The sequence below is a fragment of the Helianthus annuus genome, chromosome 14 (assembly GCF_002127325.2).
Source record: "Helianthus annuus cultivar XRQ/B chromosome 14, HanXRQr2.0-SUNRISE, whole genome shotgun sequence".
Classification (NCBI taxonomy): Eukaryota; Viridiplantae; Streptophyta; class Magnoliopsida; order Asterales; family Asteraceae; genus Helianthus; species Helianthus annuus.
The window spans coordinates 76,216,330-76,231,743 of record NC_035446.2 but is presented as its reverse complement, the minus strand read 5'-3'; the positions used below and the strand labels follow the sequence as shown (position 1 = coordinate 76,231,743).

The following is a 15,414-nucleotide window of genomic DNA, read 5'->3' as shown; positions in this document are numbered from 1 at the left end:
AAGGGAAGTTGACAAGAGCTGGTCAAACAGTCAAGTGCACAAAGTGTGGTGGGAAAGGTCATAACCAGAGGTCGTGCAAAGGGAATGCAGAAGGGTCACAGGCAAATGCAGAAGCATGACGTTTGGGGTTGGCTTTTTTATGTTTCTAAGTGTCAAGAACAATGACTTCTTTTGGTGTGGTTGTTTGTTTTATGTTTGGCCATCATTTTGAATTACTACAGTTTATGGCCTTTGTTTAAACTTATATGTGTTATGAATCATCTGTGTTATGAATTCTATGTGGTATGTAATGCATGTGTTTGGACAAGTTTTAGTTTGGAATTTGCAAGTTTTTGTTCATTAGATAATTGGCAGGTTTTTGTTCATTAGATAATTGGCAGGTTTTGGTGTCTTTTGTCCGACATGATTTGTTAATGCTTTTGGTGGTTTTTGTTAAGATAATGGTTTTGGTCTCTTTTATCCGACATGATTCGTTAATGTTGTTGGTCGTTTTTTTACAAAACAAAAAGATACACAAATCCAAACAACATACATTATATCCAAACAATTTAGGATCGATTTTCATTCTAAGAACCATATAACATCCATTATATCTGAAACAAACACATAACAGAGATACATACCATATTGCATTATCACATACTACTGACCACCTACACACCTTATTTAGGTCATTTTTTTAAGAAAGAAAAAGATAGACAACATCCATGTAAGCCCTAACATACATTTCAACTTCCTGTTTGCTTTTATAGCTTCTCTGGAAATGGCTTCATTCCGGTTACACCTCTCCAGCAAACCCGGTATGATTTCTGTAGATCTGCGACACATTGGGGAATCTGACCATCGAATGAACGAACAATTAGCATAGCAGTAGAACCTTCTTCCTGGATTTGCTCGGGTCCAAGATGTAACATAGGTGGTTGGAGCTCCACAAGCGCAATTGAGCTCTGCCATGGAGGATTTAGAAGAAAGAAGATGGTGGAAGGAAGAAGATGAAGAAGATGTTGGAAGGAAGAACAAGAAGATGGGGCTAATTAGGGTTTTAAAAAGGTTTTTAAATATCAGGGCTGGGAAATGACAAATTTGCCCCTCACATGAGGGGCACGTGACAGTCCTTTAACGTTTGAAATGAACGGAGTTTGAGGCGGGGAGTATAATAGAGATAGATTGTATATATCAGGGAGTAAAATGTCTGTTTTTAAAGGTTTGGGACAAAAGCGTTAAAACCACCACACCACAGGGAGCAAAATAGAAGTTTACTCTAATTTTAAAATATTACACTTTCAGTCTAACTGTTTGGTTAGTCATAATACTTTTGCTATGTTAATTTTTTGTTACTCTTTTCTGAATCCTCAATATACTCTTTTGTGAATAATTGAATCGTAATCCAATTAATTCAAAGAAGTAGAATGAAGCTTGAAAGATTTTAGAGATAATTAGACTTAATTCATAATTTGCATTCATAATATATCATGCCTTTATAGGCTTACGAAAGACACAAAGTAAACTAACCATTAACTTCTATCACTATCTAGCATGATCATGGGTACCAACCACCCACTCACATCCTTAATTGAAGAAAATAAAATACGTTGCAATAATAATAAAATAAAGCATTAAATAAATAGAATTAGGCATTGATGCATGCATGTAACTTGATGGATCCCCATAGTGGCATACGTTGGCACACAACAATCCCTCCAACTTCAAGCAACCTTGTCCACAAGGTTAAGAATCTGGACACGATAAGGGAGAATCCACGGAAGCCGCCATTCGGTTCTTCCAGCGGCAAACGGGTGAGTTGTAACAATGCTCCGTAGTGGCTTCCATTCGGTTTGCAAATACGTAACCCAGGATTCACCAGTGAGCTCCGAATGTTTCATTCACATGGTGGAGGCTTGACTATGCTAACCTTAAGGGTGTTTACTTCGATTTAGTGCGTAAAAATGGAGGGTCTGCCTCTCTCAATGAGGATGTTGGTTTAGGCATGGCTATATAAAGGAATGGTATGGTTGGCAGAGTGACTAATGGTGTTGTAGGTTTTGGTGGCGGTGCAACGACTGATGGAGGGAGTATGATAACATTGGTTGGTGGTGGTGAGGCGACAAGGGTTGACTGGGCAGGTGGTGTTGCGGCTGAAATCGGTGGTGGTGTGGGAGCGGTAACTGGTGATGGTGATGTAGGAATGTGGCGAGCTTCAAACGCGGGTCGGGTTGATCGAAGCTCAGTAAACACGGTTTTAAACCGGGACTCGAGTCTCGCAAAGGATTCCCTCCATTGACGGAACTCAGGTTTGGATAGTTTTTGAGCCAGAGGTCCGAGGGATCACAGCGGCTCTGATACCAATTGATACAAACCGAATCATAATCCAAGTGATCCAAAGAAAATAGAACTACGCTTAAAAGAACTTAGAGAGAATTAGACTTAATTCATAATTTTCATTTATAATATCTTCCTCACAATCGAAGCAGGCCTTAATAGGCTTATGAAAGAAATAAACTAACCATTAACTTCTACCACTATCTAGCATGATTATGTGTAACAACTACCCACTCACATTCTTAATTGAAAAAAAAATAAAATATGTTGCAATAATAATAAAATAATAAAGCATTAAATAAAGAAAATTAGGCATTGATGCATGCATGTAACTTGAGGGATCCCCATAGTGGCATATGTTGCACACAACAAAAACAAAATGTAAATACACCCCCCCCCCACGCTCCCCCAAATCGTCCTTCTTCATCATTGAACATGCTCTTAGTTATGTCTGACTCACTAGGCATAATTCTTGGCTCACTAGATATGTCTGGCTCATTAGGCATAATGTCTGTCTCACTAGACATAATGTTTTATAAATAGTCAAAAAACCTCATTATGTCATAATTCATATATATTGCCTTCAATACGGATTCCGGAAACCCAATTAAGACCCGAACTTGATTAGGCTGCAATAAATTATTCTGTTTTAGCTCGTTTCGGGTCAATGGGACCCGTTATGTGACTTGAGCATTCAAGCTCTAGTTTCCAACATTTTTTTTCCATTAATTACTTTACCCGACCCGTTAGGAGGCATTATGCATTCGAGTTCATGCCTCATGTTTTTTATATTACCAAAATGATCAATTCTATCAAAGAACTCATTTTCAAATCTACCTTGAAGTATAAAAGTTTCCAATAGTTTAGTGGTTTAAAACCCATTTGGTCGAGATTTTGCATTGTAGACATGTTATTGGCTCTAAAGGCCATTTTACCCAAATACTAGGTATATCTCACTTGAGTTAATCTATTTTCCACATCTGACCCAACAATCTTTCATCGAGCCATATGCCCTTACCGAAAGTATAATCCTTTACACATACCTGGCGCGGGTCAAAGCAATGACCCGTTATCAATACCTTGCGATTCTATTTTCTAATTCATGGAAATGCATGCCCCTACGTTATGCTTACATGTAAGTATGAAACTTAACAAACAAAGCATCAAATATCATATCCAAATGGTGACAACATCCCCATCTGACCCGTTCATAGCTTACCCTTTTAGCATTTCAACTAACCATGTATTGTTTATTGCCAAAAGGCGCATACTTACCATCTTACCCATTTGACCCATTTTGGTTTACACCATTGGGTCCTACTTTAAAAATTCATTGGTTTATCACCAAAACATGGTTACTTACCATTTTACTCATTCGACCCATATATCTTACCCGTTTCATGGTTTTCGCTATGAGGTCTCATCTTAACATATCTCCTTTGTCACCAACATTAGTTTGTCATAACTTTATCCATTTTAACCCGTTTCATGGTTTACACCATGGGGTCTCATTTTGACATTTTTATCCATTTAACCGCAACTGTTCTTAACCATATACTTCCTATCACTTATATAGTGATTCTATTCTAGAAGGTGTAAGCTTTACTTACCTTGCGTCCGTTCGAGCTTCCTCGCGTCTTTGACCCATTTGACTCATTCCTTTACAAGCTCCCACCTAGCTTGTCAAGAGTCAAACTATCATATAACATCCACAAGATGGTTAGATTAGTCATCATACAACATGACCATCACACCTTATAGACTTTTATACCATATGTCACATCCAACTGATGACGAAAACATTGGAGTGAGACGAACAAGACTGCTCGAGACTTCATAACGCTAAATGTGACAAGTATCTAATAAATAATTTCATTTTATTGCTAAAATCAAGTACATTGTTTCGAAGATAATGCAACAAGTTTAGAACAAACAAATTACAACAAGTATCAAATGTCTAAACTACTAAACATGAATTTAAGTTTGGTGCATTTCTAGGCATCTTATTAAGTTCCGTGCATCATTATCATCATCATCATCCATAATCCTGCAACATGTATTAAAGTATAGTTCAATACAAAAAGTATTGGCGAACATACAAGTTTGAGTACTAGCATACATATATAAAAAAAAAAAACTGAACAATCCACATGACAAACTTAGTTAACAAGATTAACGCATTACTGGTATATGAATAAACAAGTCAACCCAAAGATTACCGCAAGTATGAATGAATGACTTAACATGACCTCAAGAATACGGGTGGTGCCTTACTCCTATAGCACTATACATGTTAAGGGTAGGCTCGTACGAAGTTAATGACAAGATTATCACAAAAAGAATAACCCCAGATTAATGAATCAAGTATAACATATTAGTGTGCATGTATTGGATTGTTGTGTAATTGCATAAAGAATGTGAGTTTGTGTAAATTTGTATAATGTAAACATGTTGCACCCAAAAGTGTAAACGAAAAAGGGTGTCAAGTATACTCACAAATTTGCAAAATCTTTCCGATTATTCGTGAGTGACGAGTTGTTTGTGAATACGGAATCGAAGGTAAGGTTATACGGCGTTTATGGAGTGGTTAGATTCGGGATTAAGAATTTAAGTATAAAAGTATGTTATGCATAAAAGTATATCTAGTCTAAGTACTCGTTTTGACACTAAGTTGTATGTGATTTCATGGGTCCTAGTTCGCCCATTAGAATCAACAACGAGAGACTTAGAATTGTAGATAAATAGCCTAAGTTTATGACAAATAACCATAAACCGATTATCATCATAAATTTGGCCATGTTCATATATATACATATATTTATATAGTTATAATAAATCTAAGCTAAGTCCATCATGAGTTTCATAGATTATCATATAAGTCAAGCATGGAGGATTAATCCTCATTGTATGATTCACCACTACACAAATCATCACAAGGATGATATGGAGGGTCATGAATGAAAAGGAATAAACAACTAACTAAGACATCATCAAGTAGCTAAGTAAGACCTAACCCAAGTGAACCACCACAACATGGAAAGAGTTAACTAAGTGTTGGAGGCTAGACGGGGTTATGTTACTTTGACACTAAAAAGCTACTTGGATTAACGATTATAACATCAAGTGAGGTGTGGAATAAGTTAGGATAGCCAAAGCATCCAAGGTTCACACTTATATCAAACATAAGTCGTGCCATATGAATTGTGGTAGACTTATGTGACTTCAACACTTGTGGGTTGTCTTAAACCCTTTCAAAACAGAAAGTTTAGAGAGTGTTTGCACCTCTAAACTCATAAGAATCAACCATACACAAGCATTATAACCATGGACTTGATTAGAGGCAAGGTAGGTACAAGATTCATGTAAGAAAGTATGAGTTTAATAAAGTTTAAAGCATAATCATCCAAAACAGAAAGTTTGCACCTCAAAATGGTGATGTTCCTCCTTAGATTACCATGGTAATCTTGTGGAAACACTCCTAGAGGTGTTCCGAACTTTGTATTGGAAGAGAAGATGAAGAAAGAATGAAGAAAGTGAGGTAGAAGCTCACTTCTTGTCCTTAGAATAATCTGCCTTCTTTTGGATGTTACAACTGATTTGAGAGTAATGTGAGAGTGTAATGGAGTTGGGAAAGTGAAAATGGGAGGTAGAAAGCTTGGTTATATAGTGTGAAGTAGGGTTTGAGTTTTAATGGAGTTTAAAGGTAATTGGGTGAGTTTGGAGGTGGAAGAATTGGCCAACCCGTAGCCAAGAAACAACTTTCTATGGATAGAGGGCTTGGCGCCCCATCAAGGCTAAAGGGTTTAGGCTTGGCGTAGCGACAAGCCTCAATATGGTTACCACTTTCATTTTATTACACATTAGCCCCTGAAGTTTGATAAGTTTGATATTTTGAGGTGCAACTTGTATAAAGGACATGTAATTAAGCATGAATCAAGTATTAAAGCGTAAATCAAGTATTGTGAGTGTATTATTATAACAACCCTCGAAAATCACCCCTAAACGCTCCTAAATACACCCCATATATGAGATACGAACTCATATAACCTTAATTTTAATAAAAATCAAATAAAACAAGAAATACCTGTCACTCGCGGGCCGCGACCAGGACCCCGAGATGAGTCACGGGGCGCGACCGAGTGCAACCTGGCGAAACCACAGCGTGCCACGTGGCACGACACCCGGATGACCTATATTGGTGACTAACCAAGGCTAGGCCCTAGCCTAGTCTCTCGCGGGCCGCGAAGGAACGACCTCAGTGGGTCGCGGGGCGCGAGCAACCCCAAATTCAGTCCATAAATAGAGGCGATCAACCTCAGTTGTTCCTCGCTCAATTCTTTTTCTCCCTCAGACATATAGTGCGAATTTTAACAGGTATAATACCCCCTAGAAACACGAAGCTCTGCCTCATTGTAAGTATTTTAACCCCCCATCACGTATTCGTTACCCTACCCGATTGATCTAGGACTTCGTAACGCATGTCAAGGCTCTTCCTGACTCAGTTCGTTGGAGTTCTGTCTCGTGTTGTGTGGCTAATGTGATTTGGGTTATCTTACTAACACATGTGCATTGTTTATTTTGTAATAGACTATAATCAGGAACACCAACAGGAAGCAATAGTATTGCCTAAGTCAACAATGTGAGTACATTCTCTTTTTCTCACCGTTTGTGAGTCGTTCTCTTTTTCTCACAGTTTGTGAGTCATCGTTTTAAATGTTTTCCAAAACCTTAAATGTTTATCAGTTATAATTACAGTGATTAAGTCTTTATATTCTACAATTGCTGCCAGTATTATGGGATTTGTATACAGTACTTGATAACCTTCACAACTGGGCACGAGTATCTAATGTGTGATATGACCATAGTCACAGATCCGTCGAGTGACACGTACTGAACGAGTAATTGGGTAGATATAAACATTGTAATCACCCTTAATATTGTAATGTCATAACAACTGATGTTTTACAGATTGGAATGCAATCGCCAGTATTTCTTGCTGATAAAACCTTTTTAAAAACGCGTTTCAGGTAACTTAATGTGAAGCTAATAGAAGCCAGCAGGGGAGCACTGAAGGCTTAAAGAAGTGGCTATAAAAGTTACCTAAATAAAAAGGAGACCTTGTTTCCAATAATTGGGGTTTATCCCTATAAATGTATTGCAAATGAAACTTGGGTTTTATCCCATTTATTTATTATAAAAGTTTGGTGTTTTAAACTCTGATAATATTTCCTAACTACGGTCCTGATATATAAATTCCGTTGCCAAATTAATAAACACCGATACCACTTGACTGTTCTTGCGGCTCCCGCTCCCGGGGTAGGGTCGGGGGTTGCGACAATTATTATCTATATTGCACATATAATGAGTATTAATCACGTATTTATGAATGATAAGTATGAATTCGCGTGAGTGATGAATGCGTATCAAACATATACTTAAGTTGAATGGAACGCAAGTATGTATAATCAAGGTATAATTCATATAAATTGTTCAACTTTTATTACGATCAAAGCCTCATATTACAACGATTTTAAACGAAATACGATTACGAGAGAATACGAGTTTCCATAAATAGAATACGAGACAAACTTTCTAAATAAGGAAAGTTCTAAAAGCGAGGCGTTACAGTTTCCTCTCCTTTAGGAAATTTCGTCCTGAAATTCATTCAATAGGGAGACTTTGGATAAAACATTTTGCTTAAATGGTTGACTAAAATCGAGATTTTGAAGTTCGAAGTGTGTTGAAAATGCATGGAAATTTTGAGGAACGAAAAGGGTAGGTTTGTAAAAGTAGTTCGTTTGACTAAGGTGATTTGAGGCACCCATCGTAAGTATGAGTATAAATGTGCATGTGTGTGTAGGCGAAGTGAGTTTGACTAAGTTTGAATAACTCGATGGGGGAATTATTTTAAAAAGGATGTTACCTAAGAAAAAAAGTTTTCGTATAAGATAGAGTATATTTTGATGAAAAGTGCGGCCCGCACCGTAGGTTGTAAGAAAAAATCATCGATTTTAAAGGCGTATTTGTAAAATCACATGTTCGTAGAAAATTGCTTATTGCTGAGAAACTGGGATGGTAGGTATCTAAGATTTCAAAAGGTTTTGGTGGTAATGGGTCGACTAAGCAAAGTTTGTGTGTAATAAAGAATGGAAGATAGTTTTAAAAGTAAAGAGGTATTTTTAGGGATTGAACGTTTAGGCCGATTTATTGTAAATAAAGTTTGGATAATATGTCTAAGGAATAACTGGGAATAATCGTGGTATGAGAGTGAACGAACGATTCAGTAGATGAATACTAGGGCATGAATGGTATGATTTTTTGATACAATGCGAATATGAAGCGTTGAGGATGAGGTTTCGTCATGGACAATCGGATATCAAGCATTTAGCAGTGCGTTTGTGAGTCACTAAAGTTTGTGTGATCATGTTTTAAACAAGTCAGAAAAAACACCGAATTTCTCATAGCACGTTTTACAAAAGTTTGGTAATATGGTAAAATGAAGTGAAACTTTGAAACCCCTTTCGTCGTTTCAACATTATTTGACACCCATCTACCTAGGTAAATTGCATTAAACCTGCATATTTGAAAACCATCTATCAAAGTTAATCACTGTCACTAATCCACCTAATTGGCCAAAAATCAAATTGTATGAAACTGCACTTATGAACCAACATATGAACCAACATGTGAAATGTCACTAATCAACTTCTACAATGTCACTAATCAACTTATATGATACTGCACTTATGAACCAACCTACACTTTTGCACAAACTGCACTTAATTGGTCAACCTGCACTTTTGCACAAACTGCACTTAATTGGTAACCATAACCTGCACAACATCTAGTTCACAAACTTCACAACATCTAGTTCATCAAAGTCACTTATGCATAAACTGCACTTATGAACTAACCTACATAGACTCACACTTAAATGTACACACACAGAGTTACAGGAGCAGGATCACTATTAATACACAAACTCACATTAGCAGGATGATGATGATCATCATATAGTTGACCAATGATACACAGACTCACTAGTACACAGACTATGAGGATCATATGTATGATCATGATGTTCATGGAGCAGACGGTAACATCCAACTGAAAAACGTCATCATAAACTTAATCATAAAGACATAAACTTAATCATAAAGATATAAACTTAAAACACCATCATAAACTTAATCATAAACACAAGTCATCATCATAGAGCAACATCATAAACTAAATTATATATCATAAATCATCATCATATAGCATCACCATCCTAATAGATTTATATATTATACCATCCAACTAAAAAACATCATCATCCTTACCATAATTAAACATCCTAACAATAATTATATGTATCATCATCATAATTACACATCACAAAATAATAGGATCATTAAACAAAATAACCAACAATAGTATTACACTAGTCTTGGTGAAATGTTCAAGCATCGTAGGACCACCCTTACAAGAACCACCATGCGATGGTTGCTGGACCAAAACTCAGGAAAGGCAAAGTGCACTTTACTCTAAATAAAATACGTATGTTGCAATGTTGCATCCTAGTTTGACACACATCAAGCAACCCTAAGTTTAGATGCCTTCAAGATTTGTTAATTTTGTGGTGACAGAAACACCAACTTTTTTTAGAGCTCAGGAAAGATTGTCATTTAGAGCTACGAATAAATATATTCACTCCGGTAATGAAATTTGTTTTCAATTCAAATTTCAAATGTAACAACTCCACATGACAAGCTTCAAGTCAAGTAAAATGTCACTTAAATTTTAAGGACCCTAAAATTACTAGTTACAAAGTTTAAGATAATCCTTTCTAAAAGCATTTCCTTTATGACTAATTTTCTTCTGTCAACAATGTTTAAAGTGTAAATTTCAGTTTACAGATTTACTAAAAGTAATTGATTAAAGAAAATATAACAAAACTAAATTATATATCACTAAAACTTCAAGGCGATATTTATTCCTTATACGATACATGATATAGGTAGTTAGCCAATTAGTTTGATTTCTTTTGAGATCTTGCATTTGTAAACTAAAAAAAAAAAACTAAATATATGGTTGTATCTAGTTTCTTTCTCTTAATGTTTCTGTAAAATATTTCGTTTACATGGAGTTGCATTAAAAAAATGTTTTTTTTGGGTATTGCACCGATATACCGCGTCGACACCCTTACGAACGAACCAATTCCAGTCCAATAACATCGGTTTCCGTTTTTGTTTAATGGTTTTCAGTCAATGTAAAACACGTGTTAGTATCCTTTTGTACATATCACGACTTTTTTGTTTTCTCTTTCACTTGCTATAGTGACCCGGGACACCCAACCATAATTCGATCCAAATTAGAGGTGCACAAAAAACCGGTTCCTACCCGACCCGGAATACCCAACCAGAATCTGGTTCCTACCCTACCCGACCCGTGGGTACATACTAGTTCCAGACCTGGGGTTGGAAAAAGAACCAAACCGGACCCGGCCCAGTGGAATCGAAACCGATTCCACCTCTACCCGGTCAAAACCAGGACCCGAACCGGCCAGAACCCGAAAAACCCGACCAAACTGGTCAAAAACCCGAACATATCCGAAACTAATTCTTACATAACCCGGTTCTTGACTCTGTTGACCAAACCCGGACCCGGTTCTCGGTTCTTGAATAAACCCATTTTGAGCACCTCTAAACGAGACTGATGCCAGTCGAATTCCTGCTACATAGTGCAGTAGAGGTGCACAAACTGGATTTTTAATACCCGGGTTCGGGTATATACCTGGGTACAGGTATGATCGAGTTTTGACTTTTCGGGTATTGGCCATACCCGGTTTGGGTTCGGGTATTGGCCAGAAAATCTATACCCTGTATACCCGAGTTCGGGTAGGGTTCGGGTTCGGGATTTCAATACCGGGTATTAGAATACCTTATTTTCGGGTCCGGGTATGGTTCGGGTATTGGTCGGGTAGGGTTCGGGTATGGTTCGGGTTCAGGTATAGATCGGGTTTTTTCGATTCATTTTTTGGCATAAAACATAGAAAAATAGTGAAAGTGTAACGCACAATATCTCTTAACGTACATTACGTACGAGATGAAATTATAACATGCGTAATTAGTTTTATAACATGCGTGATTAGGTTTTTACCCCACGCGTGATTTCTGATTTTGTACATGTGTTATTATGTTCATGCGTGATTATGGTTTTTCAACATGCGTGATGAGGGTTTCGAGTTTTACAACGTGCGTAATTTCATCTCGTACGCATCGTAGTTAAGGAATATTGTACGTTAACCCACCCCTAAAAATATAATGGAAACCTTTATTTATACATATTGCATGCCTTGAAATGTCCCCAGAAAAACCTCACACAAGCTCTAAACGTTCAAAAAAAGTTGTTGCACACAACGGGTCCGGGTTTTACGAAAACCCGGGTACAAGTTTTATGGAAACCCGAATATGGTGAAAGCCCGGGTACGAAAAAACCCGGGTTCGGGTTCAGGTATTGAACAAAATATGCATACCTTGTCCCTACCCTGCGGGTAGGGTCGGGTTCGGGTTTAAAAAACCTAGTTTTTATTATACCCGGGTTCGGTTTTTTTTCCGGGTTTGGGTCCGGGTTTAGGTTTTTTTGTGCACCTCTATAGTGCGGTAGTTTTGGACTAAAACCCCTAAATAGACCAGGCCTATGGGCCAACTAATTGGGCCGGTAATAGTATCAGAGCCTGCTTCCGTAAAACTGCGTGTAACGTAACCAATCTGAAATTGCCCTTTTTAAGACGAAGAGAGAAGGGTGAGAAAGCCGGAAATCATGGCAACTGACGGCGCGGCGGTGGAAGTTAGCGGAGCATCGGCGGAGCAGACTCCTCATCGGTTAGACAAAAAGTGGACGTTTTGGTTCGATAATCAATCTAAACCTAAACAAGGCGCCGCTTGGGGGAATAATCTTCGCGATGTTTACACCTTCGACACCGTCGAAGAGTTTTGGTGGTAAAACCCTAATTTCATGTTTATTATTTGTGTCTCCAGTTCCTGTATTGTTTGATCTGTATTTAGAACTAGATCCACCTGTTGATTGATATGGATTTTGTAGCTGATTGTAGATTAGGTTTATGTATGTATGAACTTGAGTTATTTGATTGTTTGGAGTATGTTATATCTGATTAGCTGTTGTTAGCAGTTTATAAATCCAGCATATATATATATATGCTCCTGAGCATATAGATGGTACATTAGTTGGATTTTACTGATTTGTTTAGTTGTTAGGAAATGCATAAAACAAGACAAACAAACAAATCTAACCAGTAATATTTCACTCATAACAAAAACTTTTTTATAGACAGTATAGAAGTACAAAAAACATAAATTATATTTAAAAAATCCAAAACATATGTATTAATAATATGGTTAAAAAGCCCCTAAACAAGCCTAAAAACATGTCTAAAACCTCTAAAAATGGTATTTTATACTAAGCTCTTTGTGATTTTGACAACATTGGCTAACTAGTAATAAAAAAGCTAGTGGTTAATTAGAAATATTAGTTATAGTAGTAAAACTAGAAAGCTAAAGACTGGTTCTAGGATTAAGACTGATTGGATTGGGTGTTCTTGCAGTTTGTACGATCATGTATTCAAGCCGAGCAAGCTGCCTGGAAATGCTGATTTTCATCTGTTTAAGGCTGGGGTTGAGCCCAAATGGGAAGATCCACAGTGTGCTAATGGAGGCAAGTGGACAGTTACTAGTAGCAGAAAGGCTGGTCTTGAGACTATGTGGCTTGAAACGGTATGTATATAATCTTTTAATACAAAATGTAAACCTTGTGGGTGTTGATGTTGTTTTGGGTCTAAAAGTATTTTTTTTTCTTTGTAGCTAATGGCTTTAATCGGTGAGCAATTCGATGATGCTGATGAAATATGTGGTGTCGTTGCTAGTGTCCGTCAAAGGCAGGATAAACTTTCTTTGTGGACTAAGAACGCAGCTAATGAGGCTGCTCAGGTATTACCTACCCTTTAGTATCACTTTGTTATGCTACTTGGGCTCCTGTGATGCTATGAGCGTTCTCAGTAATAAATGGGCTGTGTTCACGGGTTTATAGGTCAAGCTCGACAAGAAGAAGAGCTCGATTGCTATGTGTGTATTCACTGGTTGAGACAGACATGCCTTATTTAATCTGATTTTTTTTGCATACTATTAACTATTAAGATAAAAATTTACTCTCGAAGACACATGTTTACGAAATGTACCCATATTAGCTAAATGTGTTTATGGTTCAGTCCGGAACTAACCTGAATCCGTTTAGGCTAGACTCAAATCTTTGATTTTGGTAATAATTTGAGTCATGTCAAAAATTCACATGTTACTTGTTTAGTTATATATGATACAACAGAAATACTTCATTGACGTAAGATCCGGTAACACATGGATCTGAAAATGTTTCTTATTGTTATGATGCCAAATTCGTGTTCTTCTGATCACCTATTCACCTCATCTTTATTCTGATGAACTCTCATTTTCTCGCAACTATTTACCTTTTTACATTGTATGAATGTATGCTTTGTTTATTGTATGGTTTTTGTTATTATTATTGTTGTAGATTGTATGCTTTGTTTACTGTTTTGTATAACACCACCATCTTTTTGACTGAATGTAGATGAGCATTGGAAGAAAATGGAAGGAAATTATAGATGTAACTGACAAGATCACTTACAACTTTCATGTAAACCTCATTACCATTTAGCTATCTTTTCAGTTTCTCGCTTCATATGTGTTCTTTGTTTTCGGGTGGGTAGTTTTGACCTGTTTATTTAACTGGATTGGTTTGGGTTATGTGTTCTTTAGTGGGTAAAATTGGGTTATTTCAATTGAAAGTTGCCATAAGGTAATCTTGATGCCATATAATCTCTTAAATTGTTTGTTTTTTTGTGGAAAACAATGTGGATATACTATTGTTATTGTACCCGATTGGACAAGAGTTATCTTGCTAAAACTTGAAGTTTTTGGACAAAAAATGTTTCAACCCACCCAAAAGTGACCTGTTTTGACATGTTAGTTTGTTACACAAACAGCCTGACCCGCCCATTTTTAACGTTTAGTGGGTAGTGTGAGCTTTGTTATGCAACATATGTATTTGTTTGGATAAATTAATCTCTATGTGCAGGATGATTCCAAGACAAGAACATCAAAAGGTCGATACAGCGTTTGAAGTCTTCTTATTCTGTTGAAGACATGCCTACACTGAGTCGCTAAAAAGAATTTGCAAGCTCTTTTACTGCAAATCAAGTAGAATTATGCCTGTCTTCTAAGTTGTGGTGATGTGTTTAATGCCTGTAATATTCGGGAATTTTCTTTTCATGCTTCATAAGCTTGAAATTTACTTTTCCATTGATGTACAAGCAAATTTTGCATTTCTTTAATTTTGGACATGTATTGAACCTTGCTGCATTATTTTCTACCTTTGATTGAAGTTTTGACTTTGTATTGCATGTGATAAACAGAACTCTTACTTATCAATGTGTTTGACTAGAGTGTTCATTGGTTGGTTTTGGTGTTTTTTGAATTTAAAATTTTAGGAACTGAATTCAAACAACTTGAATTTCACATTTAAATTTGAATTTGAATTTGGTTTGAATGTGTGTTTATTCAGATAACCCAAGATACGAATATAAGTTAAGTAATTCAAATTCGAATACTAGTGTATCGGGTCACTTACCTGTTTGCTACTACACTTATTCAACCCACAGGATTTGGATCCGCAGCAGCAACTTGGTTGGAAGCAACGATGGGTCAACACCCACATGGGTCAAACGGGTTCCCATGAGGCATGTCGAAAGTTGTAACGCAAAATCCGTGAATTTTTGTTCTTCCCCGCGATCCGTTGGCGGATCCATAAATTTTTTCCGATGGGTTCCTTTTGGTAGGTAGAATCTAACTGATTTTTTCTAACTTTTTCAACCAAACCCACAAAAATGGGCGGATTCGCCCCTGGGCTGACAATAGCATTAGCTATTCAATGTTTTTATTTGCAATTTATTTGGCCAGCTTTGTTACTTGTACTCTGTGCACGTTATCTAGTACTTTAGTTTCCTTTTTCTTCTAGAAC

General features: G+C 36.9%; 1 protein-coding gene across 1 annotated transcript; it reads left to right on the top strand.

The window, feature by feature from the left end:
• Window positions 1-12,074: 12,074 nt before the first annotated feature.
• On the top strand, window positions 12,075-14,831 carry LOC110908505 (eukaryotic translation initiation factor). The gene is made up of 5 exons (XM_022153461.2): window positions 12,075-12,305; window positions 12,929-13,097; window positions 13,185-13,310; window positions 13,966-14,031; window positions 14,473-14,831. Exons 1-5 carry the CDS (start codon window positions 12,127-12,129, stop codon window positions 14,515-14,517), a joined length of 585 nt encoding a protein of 194 aa, XP_022009153.1. The 5' UTR covers window positions 12,075-12,126; the 3' UTR covers window positions 14,518-14,831.
• The last annotated feature ends 583 nt before the right edge of the window (window positions 14,832-15,414 follow it).